The sequence below is a fragment of the Adiantum capillus-veneris genome, chromosome 6 (genome assembly GCF_014529385.1).
Source record: "Adiantum capillus-veneris isolate H3 chromosome 6, ASM1452938v2, whole genome shotgun sequence".
In the NCBI taxonomy this organism is placed as follows: domain Eukaryota; kingdom Viridiplantae; phylum Streptophyta; class Polypodiopsida; order Polypodiales; family Pteridaceae; genus Adiantum; species Adiantum capillus-veneris.
Window position 1 is genome coordinate 60,639,903 of NC_140936.1, and position 12,344 is coordinate 60,652,246.

Genomic DNA, 12,344 nt, shown 5'->3' on the forward strand with positions numbered 1-12,344 from the left:
GATCATGTCCTCCGGGCATGGCACTTCCCTTTACTCATGTGCCAGCTCTTGTTCACCACATCACTCCAAGGGGGATTTATTACCATATACATGTGGTAATGATAGGACCGCCGGGGCATGTTTTCCCTCTTTAGGAGGTTTTTTCCCCCGTGCATTGAATATATTCCCATCACTCTAGGGCTATCCATCTTTCCATTGCATACTAAGTAGTACACTTTCTAATGTGTGCCTTGAGCTTCCTTAGTCTTCTCCAAGCTGTGTGTGTTTTCGTGCAGCCCTAATTCCAACATTCTTTGATGTGGTAGACTCTTCCCCTTGAGTTTGATTGTACTCTTTTCTCATGCTTTCTTCTTCTTGTAAGGAATTGATTACGCTTTGTAGTGCAACTTTTTTTTGCTAGAATAGTGATTATCTTAACTTGGTAAAGTTCCTAGTATAATTGCAACTTTATCATCCTTGAGAACATCACTCTTGATGTATGTGATTTCTGTAACAATGTCTTTTAATTAAGTCTGGTGACTAAACTAACAATGTCTTCTCCATCTTCCATGGCTAATTATAAAGTTTTTCCTTCAAACTAACTTTGCTTGTTTTGGATTTTGTCAAATTTTTGTTCAAGTACGTCTCGGGCTTCATATACACTTGTACATTCATCACCAAAATGGACATAATGTGGCTGTGCAACCAGTGATGATAATCCCCAAGGCTTGCTCAACTTTAGCAGCCAATTAAGAGGAGATTGTGAAAGACGATGTCTTGTGTGAAATCAAGTTCGGATTTTTTTACCTAGGGAAGCCTTTACAATTGACCAGTTTTAGTTAGCAAGTATGGAAACCTTAGCCATTAAATTTCTATATGTCCTTTTCCCCTCATGTTGCCTTTAGGAGTGTTCTTAACAACCATCGAAGACTCTCCAAATGATTGCCACTATCTAATTTCCTTTACAATGGCAAGATAATAAATCATCCCCAAAAAAGTAACCATGTCTTTTTAGTTTTTCTTGGATGCACAAACTCTTAGATGAGAGAAAGAGAATGTGTGGGAAACACGTAATGAGGAAATCTTTTTACCCTTGAATTTTGGTTAAAATGTGATGAGCCTCTTTTGCTTGATGTAGCCTATGCCTCTTTAAACTTTTTTTGTTGCATATGGGACTGCCTTCTAAACAAGGACAACACCAATGTTTGATGTGTAAAGTGTCTTCTTGTTAGAGGTAGCACTGTGGTGCTTTATTTTTCATGGAGCGCCTTGCGAGAATAGGGGCCAGCACTATGGTGCTTTAATTGAATAGGGGGTCACATACCAAATTGGCTTATAAAGACGAAAGCTTAAAAACTTTGAAGCATGTCGGATATATTGACAAGAGACTAGCCCCTAGGAACATCCCCTTGTGGACTCGCCTCTATTGAGGATGAGACTTCAAGTTCTCCCACACTTCCCCACCAAATGGAAGCAAGATCCAAGCTCAAGACTTTTTCTATCTCCCACATATAGGCATATTGTTCTAATCACTTGGACCTTGTGGCCTCCTTGTCAAGGAGACCTAAAATTAAACTTTTCTTGTCTACTTAACAAAACTCTACACATGTTCGAGATAAGATTAATGGAAATAATTAAAACACCAAGTAATCCAAATGTAGGTTTCTAGGACTCCATCAAATGCTCAATACCCACACACAGTTCTTGAAGCAATTGAGGCTCTGGAGAGAAGGTAATTAGAGATGCCAAAAAACATTGAGAATTGATCTGATGAACACAAAAGTCAGAATGCTTATCAACTAAGCATTGACCTGAATCCCAGCTCCATTGCTTGATCACAGAGTGGATCAATGTTGGGAATTCTTATGCAAATAGGAGAATCCTACACACACAGTTGAAATTCCCTAACCTTTTCTAAGAAATGCTTAATCAACAAAGGCTATTAGTGGCTCATGGGGCTCAATACCCAAGAACATAATTACACTTGACTAATTCCACAATTGATTAGAGCAATGCACTCACATCAATACTAACTAGACCTGGCAGGTTAGCAATGCATTAACCTTCATGAGGCTATGACACCACTTGTTAGGTATGGATCTATCGAGGATTAAGCCTAAGCACATACACCACAAAAAGAGAGAGAGAGAGAGAGAGAGAGAGAGAGAGAGAGAGAGTAGAATTTTATTTATTGGCAACAAGAGGGTACAAAGGGGCTATCTTTATAGACAAGAGCAAAGCTTTTTGCAAGGGTAGTACAATGAGTAGTATAAACAATAAAGGCCAAACGCATGTGCAGAAGCATCCTTTGGGAAGAGGAGTCAACCCTAGATTCATGGGGTAAGTTTGGAAGTCAACAAATGCACCTAATATGCATCTCATAGCATGTCACGTAGTGTCATGTCATGTGAATGTCCTATGCAGTGTTAGAAAAAAACCGGGGCACATTGTATTTTAACCGGCTAAAATCATAAAATCCCGGTTAGATTTTGAGCTTGCCTTGAAGAAAACCGGCAAGTTTACACAAGTTTTAGTGAAAATACCGACAAAAGCTTCAAATTTTGACCAAAAACCGGTAGAATTTCAAGTTTGCCCTTATTTCCTTTGGTTAGGAAAAATGTATTTTTCTAGCCGTGGTCCTAAAGTTTTGTTCATAGGCTAAATCCGATTCTCATTAGTTTTGGAGTGGGCTTTGATCATTTTGACATTACCAATGCAGCATTTTTCTCAAAAACTCGAAGAATTGCAACTTTTTTACATTGCCAAAAAGGTTCAAAAATTGAGGTCCACCGTCGGCAAACTCCTATTTTCACTTTGTCCATCGTCCACATATGGACTACTTTTTTATTTGTGTAGGCCTCTTCGATGCTCGATTAGGGTGCTTGAAGAGCCACTTTTGGAGTTTTTGGATGTTGCAACAAACACAAGAAGATTTAGAAATTTTCTCATGTAGGAAAAGGGAGCCTTTTTCAATGTTTTTCATACAATGCATAGCATCATGAGCTTTTGTGAGGGAGGCACGGCATACCTAGCTAGGTACGATTGGGAGCAGGGGACCGCCGGCCCGGTGGGGGAAGCTCATGATGTTGAGGTAAGTCATAATGTGGGAATTATTGCGAGAATCTGTCCAAAACTTCTTGTGAAACGCAAGGGGGATGTCAAAACGAACCAAATACTACTTTAAAACCTCACTTGGAGCACACAACCTACTTCAGTCTAGTTTATAAGTTTATTTACACTAGTACTCTTGGACATACCTCCATCGAGGCTACTAAAGGATAAAGTAGAAGCTAAAGTTAAGGATAACACAAATTTTCCTTAAAGGCTACCATTAAGAAAAAATATTCTTTTCAAAGTAATTTTTAAAGAAAAAAGAGCATAATAGCTTAGTGCTATCAACCTCAAGGACATTGTCAAACCGTTTGAAGCCATTAGTTTCAATGTAGCCTAAAAATTTATTGCAGGAGAGTTTTGACCTCCTCTTTTTGACAAACGTTGCCTCAATTCTTTTGGCATATGCCCAAAAGTGTATTAAAGAACCAATAAATGAATGGTTGATGGCTTAAAGATTCTCCAATCTTTTTTCCTTTGTGGGTACATATTGGTGTGTTCATTATTTTATTACATGCCAAGCACTGTTTGGCAGTAGCGCACAGGGCAAGCAAAACTCCTACATTAAATTCAAATTCGAACCCGATATAAGTCATACCAGAAGTCCTCGTGCTAACCACCTCATACGTCTGATTTTGCAATTGCCATCTTCTACCTTTAATCTCAAAAAAAGATGTTGCAACCTCCTCCGAGCATGTGATCCACCTATGGTTGCCAGTTGATACTGCCTTGATTCTTAGGTCCCTGCGTTGACATCCCCTTCAATTATGAATGCCATCGTCGCCCTTTTTTAAAAATTTTAACTTGGTCATCAATATTTGTTCAAGATTCGCCACCTACTTTCTTTTTTGAAAATCGTAAGGACATACTACTCACTCTCTTATAGGGAAACTCCTCTACTAAGATCCCCAAATATTTCCACCCTTTCTCTTTTTTGGACTGCATAGGTCCTTCATAAAAGCGTTGTATTTTGGGTGTAATTGTGGACCGTTGGATAAAGCTTGCTTATTAGTGCCGCATTGTAAGCTAATGATGATAAACTTCCTTTGTTACTATTTTTTGTAGGTTCTTGTGAGAGGGTGTTGACATTTATTTACCTCCCTCTTCAAAGAGAGGCATTGGATATTGGGTCACACACAATCTTTCCCGTAATCTCTCAACTTGTTTTCTCCTCAATTTCTAAACCTTTGATGAGTGACCAACACAATGTTGGTTATAATACCCTCTGCCTGTCGATTTGAATAAATTGCAATGAAGATCATGTTGAAATTTTTGGGGGTGTGAAGGCAGTGAAATAAATAAGCCTTGCTCCGGTTTGAAGCAAGGCTTTATTTTCAAACAAGGCAGCTAGCTTTAAGTTTTAGTATGTACAATGGGCAATGTGAAATCATTGGCGAGTGAGCTCACAAAAATAATGCATATAAACCGGCTCATACCATTATCATTATCAGTATCATCGTTCTAACGTACACAAAAATCCACTCTCTCTCTCTCTCTCTCTCTCTCTCTCTCTCTCTCTCTCTCTCAAGGAGGCTTTGACCCCCGCCCACCTCAGTCAAAAAGCAAGAGCTTCAAAAGGTACGAGAAGCAAGAGCCGTAGGCAAATGGGCCGTCTACCGAGGCGCAAGGCTATCATCAAGGAGTTTCGGACTCCAAAAACACCCAAACCACCACCCCCCTCCTACGTGACATATGTCACAATTTGATTGTATCCACATTTTGTTATGATCATGCACTCTTCTAAAGAGTCTCTCCATGTAAGTTTTCTTGGTTCCATAGGTCATATTTGACCTCCGGGGACGATAATGAAATCTGTCCCTTGGGATAGTTTCCTACAATGTTAAAACTCTCTTCTTCTTCTTCTTCTTCTTCTTCTTCTCTCTCTCTCTCTCTCTCTCTCTCTCTCTCTCTCTCTCTCTCTCTCTCTAATACGCATGTGAGAGATCTATGAAGTCTCTTGGCATTGTTCTTGCGATGTTAACAAAACAAGCACAAGAACTGTAAAATCATTTAAGATAGCTTCGCTTTTATAACTTTAGTAAATGAGCAATAAGAGAGAGAAAGAAAGAGAAGTTTCTCAAGTTCAAGATTTAGCATTGAAGAGACCAGCAAGATTTAAAGGATCACAACTTCAAACCCTCATTACCTTATCTCCAAAGCTGAAATAACATAGCCAAACACTAAGTGATAAAGGCCAAAAAATCTCTTATTTACAAATGAGAACATGCACTATTGTGAACAGACTTTTCCAGGTGAAGGACAAACCCTTACCATTGCTGTGGAGAAACATCCCTCTGACAAGAAAATGGGAATTCCTTGGATAGTGCATTTGAAAGTAAGGAACATCCAAAGAAAAGCTCCTCTTACTACTTATCCTGCCAATGAATGCACACTCACAAATTGTATGGAGTAACAGGTTACACAATGAAATCAAAAGTTTAGTGTACTATGATGCGAAAGGAACAGCCTTCTCACAAGGTCTGAAAAAGCCTCATGGACACTGCGTTGATAAAAAGAAAACATACAAAAGCAATCTTTGCTCGGCATGCAAATACTCTAGAGAGCGCCTCATATCATGTAGTTTATCGCCGCTCTTAACCAGGTAAAACTCATCAGTCCAAATTCTTGTATTAAACAATTGCATAAAGAACATTCTCTTTATCAGAATAACAATCTAAAGAGCAATAATATTCACAAGAGTAGAAACACAAAGACAGCTAGCTCCCTTTGCATAGGGTCGTTTTCTTTTGAAAAGAAAAAACCAGGAAAAATCTCCTGCTCACTTTCAGCATCTTTATTGCTTCACCCCCTCTTTATGCAACACAAAAAGAGGGGTAGTTCCTGACGGCAAAGAATTGAATTGTTCTGTAAGATGTTCCGTCATCAAAAGCTTTATTGCTTGTAGTCCAGTAATATGCCGGAACATCTAAAAACTGGCGCACACATCCAAACCCAAGAGTCTGTTTTGTGTATGAGGGCATAAAGAAAAGTTATTCAAAGGCTGATAGGTTGATATGACGAATTTAGGATCCCCCACCATTTGCCTGCTTGCCACCCATGAAGGAAATCCTCAGGCCTCGACATATTTACACAACCATCAACTAACCAGCCATTGATGATTGTTTCATGGATGCCCGTGGATCCTTCTTTAAGGGTGCAAAAGGAGCCCTGAAGGATTCCGAAAACTGCGCTGTATCAACTTGATCCAATCTCCGACCATGCCTTGCAGCTTCCAGTGAGTTATCCCTATATAAATGCTGCCTTTGACTCACCGCCTCGTTGCGTGAGTCCTTGGTTGCAGCAATTTTGTTAGCAGCTATTATGCTAGTCAGATGAGTCAAGTCTCCGCTTTGCGAAGAGAAAGCAGAAGCTGGCATATTTGCACGCAGAACAGGCCGAGATGGGGCCATGCGTACATCTTCGCCGCCCATCTTTTTCCGCCTTGGGCCCCCAGTGGGGGGTCCTAGTGGACCAGATCTTGATGATAAGGCTGGTGGCGCAGCATGCCGCGAGGTGGCATTTGCATGCAACTGATTTTGGCGAGACGGCTGCATTAACCCACCATCTTCATGAGGTTGAGGAAACTTCTCACTCCTACTTGATGCTGATTGCTGGATTGAAACCCTCTTCTTCTGCAACAAGTTCCAACAGAGAAATTAGATCATAACAGCAACTTCGAAATCCATCAGAACGGTAATCCACAGCTTGCTATGCTAAAACATCAAGGGGAAACTACCAAAATAACCCTGAAGTTTTTAGTAATTCCCAGAATACCCCTAAAATTTCAGAAATCCCCAAAATACCCCTCGTATTTTGCCAAAATTTCCAAAATGTCCTTGGAATTTTCAAATTCTCAAAATACCCTTGTTAATTAGTTCTCCCGGATAGAAGATGACAGAACTAGGATTTTAGATGGTATTGTGGGTTCTTGAGATGAAATGGTTCATAATTTGTAGACACAAATGCCCCTGTTTGTGAGCTCATTGATGAAAATTTGTGTCGACGATCAGAGATAGATCTCTATTGTCAAAAAGATTAAACCATTGAAAAATTGGAGAAACACATTCAAAATTGGTACAGGGTAGGTATTCCGAAACATCAAATAAACAATACCTGAATATTACTCGGCAGCTCTGCATTTGCCTCTGGAGCAGGAACAGCTCTACTTGGCCGATCCCTTATTCGCTTGGCAGGAGCCTCATCTTGTATTTTATCTGCTAAGTTCCTTTGCCTGCAGGTAAACAAAGAGCCCATCATTATCAGCCTGTTTCTCATGGGCGCACAAAGCGTGCACTACGTAAATTACGAACTTTCTCATCTCTTCATCTCGAATCTTTGCATCCAGCTCTTTACTTGGTGGATATTGCGGTAAACTTGAAGGATCACAAGCATAGGGCATTGTTGTGAAAAACTGCAAGAAATTGAAAACGGTTAAAAAATTAAACTCGAAGGATCACCAGCATAGGGCATTGTTGTGAAAAACTGCAACAAATTGAAAACGGCAAAAATTTCCTCAAAATGCTTCGTGTCAACATGTTAAAATTACTTTGCTTTGTAAAGCCTCTGAAGCAGTTCCGCGTTCTGATGGCTCAATAGCAAGGAGCTTTTCAAGGAGATCTAAAGAAGATGATGGAAAGTCTTTGAATGTTTCGGTAATGCAGCGTTTGTAGGGCTGTTGAGGCCTGAAAATAGTTGCATGCGGTAACCTGGACTTCTTCCAATACTCCTCTGTTGGCGAACCACAAAGTTTGAAAATCTTATGCAGCTGCTCAACCTGGGCAAAAGAACAATATATAGCTTTCTATTAGCTTATAACAAACAGAACTAAGACCTCATTCTTACTAATCCAATTCAGAGAAAAGCATGACCTTATTGGCAATTGCATTCACTCATTGAGGACCCTACAACTACACACAGGCAATGTGGCAGACATCGAACAGCAGAACATAAACAGCTTCATGAAATTCAAGGGCAGAAAAGGTAGATAGAGAAGAAGGTTTTGTTAATTTGTCGCTTGAACCCTCCTCCCCCCCCCCCCCCCCCCCCCGCAAAAGAGAAAAAAAAACCACAAAAAAAAAAAGATTCAATGAAAAAAATGCCATGAAGGCTATGCAACCATTGGAAGCCACTGCAGCGGCTCCAGCCCACTCCTTGAACTTCCTTTCTTGTCCTTCTTTACCAACACTCAATAACTCCTCTTCAACTTCCTGCCACTGCAGCTGCTCCAGCCCACTCCTTGAACTTTCGTTCTTGTCCTTTACCACCACTCAACGAGTCTTTCAACTTCCTATTTCTCTGAATGGCAGAAATTCCCTACACTTCCTAAGTTACTTAACAGAACAAAAAATTGCATCTCCTCTCTAGTACTCTTGAATTGCACCAATGACAGTTTTTCTCAGATTGCCTCATTGACTTTCTTCAGTTTGATTTAAATAAATCTCTTGGTGTTTGTCACGAGGACGTGGCAGTTATTAACCATGTCATAGAGATGTGGCAACTGCTAACCTTGGTTGTTGGTTTCTTTCCAATGGGGTTTATTTTATTTTATTTGTTTAAGACCCTCTTTTTGAAGTAGCAAACGGTCGGACATTGTATGGCCAATGTGAACGGTAGATTCACCCGCAGACGGGAAGTGGTCGGCACTGGAACTCGTATGGTAAGAGGATGTCTAGGCTCAGAGCAAGATCATATAGGTCCCCCCGTCGCATTTAGCAAGTTGGTGGATACTAGGAAGTGAACTCAATTAAGGTGTAAAGTCAAGGTGGGACTACCAACAAAAAGTATCCGACAGTTGGGCCACATTGCAATTTTGGATGCGGTCCCAATGAGGATAGATGGTCAGAAGACCAGTGGGAGCCCAACGGAAGCATCTCCTAAAATTTAGGGAACTGCTATTTTGGGCCGTGAAATGTGTTCGCGTCATTACCTCCGGTATGACTAGGGGAACATTTTACAACTCTGCCGCGAAGTCAACTGGGCAACCGGTCAGGATATTTTTAAGCGGCAAGCCCGAAACGGGCAAATGCTTGTAAATGCGCCAAGTGTCAACTTTTCATGCACTTTCCTCTTGCAGAAGAATTGGCGCTGAATTTAGAGAAGGGAGAGGCTTCATTTGCAACCTGTCACAGGTTAAGAGCTATGGAGTGCTTCCTTTCCCTCTCATGTACAGTGTGGTGCTAGGAGTGATGCCCTGCACACTACACACTGCTCTCTCTCTCCCCTACGTGCAGTTATGTGATGCCCCACAAGAGGGCTACTCATTTGACTGATGTACAGTTGTGTGGGTTCATGCTTTTGTGCTGAGGCAAGAGCCTCCTTGAGCAGGAACAGGGGTAGCTAACTGCTGCTCCAAAGCAGGCACTGGTGAGGGTCATAACCTCACCGTACAGGTGCAAAATCAGCGCTGTGTATGCGCTGTAAATTCACTGTTTTTCAGCCATACGGACGCCAGGATCATTGGGAATCGTGCCCCACTGGCAAAGGACAGTTAGGGGACTGTTTGGGGCTGAAAACAGGGCAAAAACCAGTAAATACAGCGTGCTGAATTTACTGTTTTTGGACAGGAATCAGAGGGTATAAGACAGTGCAAGCGAGTTCCAGCAGGGGAATGGGTTTCGCGCAAGTTTTGGGGCTGTTATGCTGCCGAAATTTGGACAAATCAAATGGTATCTAGGTGGATACACGTGAAGGATTCCCACGACCTTACCTTGTAATTTACCCTCCTAAAGAATAAAGAAATACCAAAAGGGGCGCCAATTTTGGGGCCTACAGGTTGTCGGCGTCTGCTCGGAGCATTCTAGCTTCCGAGCCGTGTGTGTATTCAAGTGTTAATTCCCGTCGCCCGTTCTCTTTGCAAAGAGCTTTGTGTGTGTGTTTAAAGTAGAGAATTTCGGGTGAAAGCCAACGCCTACCGCCCTACGGGCCGGTTTCATGGTTCCATTGCCGGGATATCAATCACTTTTTCCTTAAAGAGTGAGCCTGGATTGTTCAGGGTAAAGACACACAGTGCAAGAACGCGGGGATTACACTATGGCCGACAAGGGGAAGGGAATTATGGAAGAGGGTTCCTCTCCAAAGGAGAGCCAGGAGATTCCTATGGTTTTTGAGATTGGCGAGAGCTCACGGCCACGTCAGTCTGTACCTCCTGTCAACGTGAATGTCCCTCCAGTAGTACAGGGCTTTATGACAGGGCAACTTGAGGATGATGCGTTTAAGACTCAGTTAGTTGCCGCGGTGAATGTCTTTTCGCAGCTGGTGCAGACTCCGAGGTTTATGGAATTCTTGCAAGCGCCACCAGTGCAACATCAAAATAGGCAACCTACGCCGCGTACGGAGCTTGTTGAAGCTCAAGCCCAGGTACTTCATGAGGCGCAGGAGGAAAGGGAACACTCGCATGTTGCGGAGTCGGGGGCTCCAAAGCAAGTTCCTCCCGTGCTTGAACAGGTGGCTAGAACACCTATTCCACAGGTTATGCCAGTTCAGCCGGCCACCTTTCAGAGCCAGCATGCTGTCTTGAATGGGCAGGGAGCTGGATACCAGGCTATGCACTCAGTTTTTCCACCACCCACGGTACATCCTGGGTATTTCGGGGGTGGATCAGTGTTCCAAAGTATGGCTGGTTATGCGTCTGGAAGTCAACCGTACATGCCAGGAACAGTGTTCGGGGGTATGCAAGGCATCATGCCAAACCCCATGTATGGTACTATCGGCATGCGGCAAGGTTTCCACGGCAACCAGGGCAAGTTTGGGGTGCCACAGGGTTATTTTGGCATGGCTGGTTTTTCTGGACAGCAGCCAGATATCGCACCTCTTACGCAAAATGTGAATGGCCAAGGCGTGCCGATCATGCCTAGTACAGTGCCCATGTTGCAGACCATTCCATATGACAACTTGGGGGCACTAGAGAAGCCGAAGGCTTACAAAGAAGGTGGTGCAACGGTAAAGTTCAGTACCTTCAATGGTTTCGAGGATAAGACAAAGGCACTCACTTTCCTCCAGCAGTTTGATACAGCTTATGCGGGAGGGAATTTTACAGAGGCCTCGAAGGTCAGGAAAGCTGCCACTTTCTTAAAGGACAATGCGCTTACATGGTGGACGACATTGTTAATGCAAGGACAAGCACCCGCCACTTGGGTTTACTTCAAGCAAATGTTTGCATCTGCTTGGCTATCAAATGAATTTGAAGCCGATGTCCTGACAGATTGGCACCAGCTTACTTCAGCTTCGTGCAAGAGCTTGCTGGAGTATAATAGGAGGTTTTGTAAAGCATTACTCTCAGTGACCTCCTATAGATTTGTGCCATTGACAGAGCAGATAGAGAAGTATTGTTGTGGGCTGCCTAAAGGGCTTCGCGATTACTGTACAAAGAACAGAGTGGCTACCCTTACTCAGCTTATGGAAGTTGCGAACACTGGTCTTGCCCTGTTGAAAGGAGAGGACAGTGGATTTCCGAGCAGTGATAAAGGAGGGCAGCAAAAGAAAAATTCAGCGAAGAAGCCCTTTGTGAAAAGGGCTCCTGATGCGTCACAGGGGTCAGAACAGGCCACCAAAGACAAGGATTCAGCTGGGACTTCTGGAGCGCAGGCAAAGAAACAGAAAAGGAAGCCTTTTGTGCGCAAGTCGCTCGAGGAAAAGAAGGTCCTAATGGCTGAGAACAAATGCTTTATATGCGAGCAGCCTGGTCATATTTCTATCAATTGTCCACAAAGGAAAAGGCCAGCTGACTCAGAGGATAAAGAAGACCAGAAAGGTAAGAAGCCAAAACCCACGGCAGGTTTAGTGCCAGACATGGTGGGTGACAGGCCCAGCACAGATGCCAGTGAGTTATGCAGGGCATGGGGTAAAGTTAGGGATCAGACGGCACTCATCTTCTTTGATCCAGGTGCCAAAGCCAACTTTATCTCACCAGAGTTAGCTATGAAGCTGGGCATCAGAGCTGAAGAGATGGGGTACACCGCAGAGGCAGGGTTGGCATGTCCTGGCCACTCAGAGTGTGTTACTCCCATCATTGGAAAACTGCGTCTGCATATTCAGTCGTATGTGGACACTGAAGAGTTTTACATCATGCCGCTGGAAGGTTGTGACGCCTTGTTGGGGATCCCGTGGATGTTCCGAGTGCATGGAGTCTTGGATGCCTACAACAAAAAGATCATTGTACAGCATAGGGGCAAAACTCACATCTTTGATGTAAAGCTTAAAGGAGAGTCCGTCCCTATTGTATCTGCTTCTGCTATCAAATCTGTAATAAAGAATCA

The 12,344-nt window shown here is 42.8% G+C and overlaps 1 protein-coding gene across 1 annotated transcript in view; it reads right to left on the bottom strand.

Annotated features, from left to right (window-relative positions):
• Positions 1-5,704: 5,704 nt before the first annotated feature.
• The window catches only part of LOC147455586 (putative serine/threonine-protein kinase At1g54610), a 57,811-nt gene continuing 51,171 nt past the window's right edge, over positions 5,705-12,344 (bottom strand). The window contains exons 4-7 of the mRNA XM_086514333.1: positions 7,637-7,864; positions 7,401-7,501; positions 7,204-7,321; positions 5,705-6,722 (exon numbers count right to left, since the gene is read on the bottom strand). Of these exons, the coding sequence (XP_086370459.1) occupies positions 6,192-6,722; positions 7,204-7,321; positions 7,401-7,501; positions 7,637-7,864 (978 nt within the window). The 3' untranslated portion in view covers positions 5,705-6,191. The remainder of the gene's footprint in view (positions 6,723-7,203; positions 7,322-7,400; positions 7,502-7,636; positions 7,865-12,344) is intronic.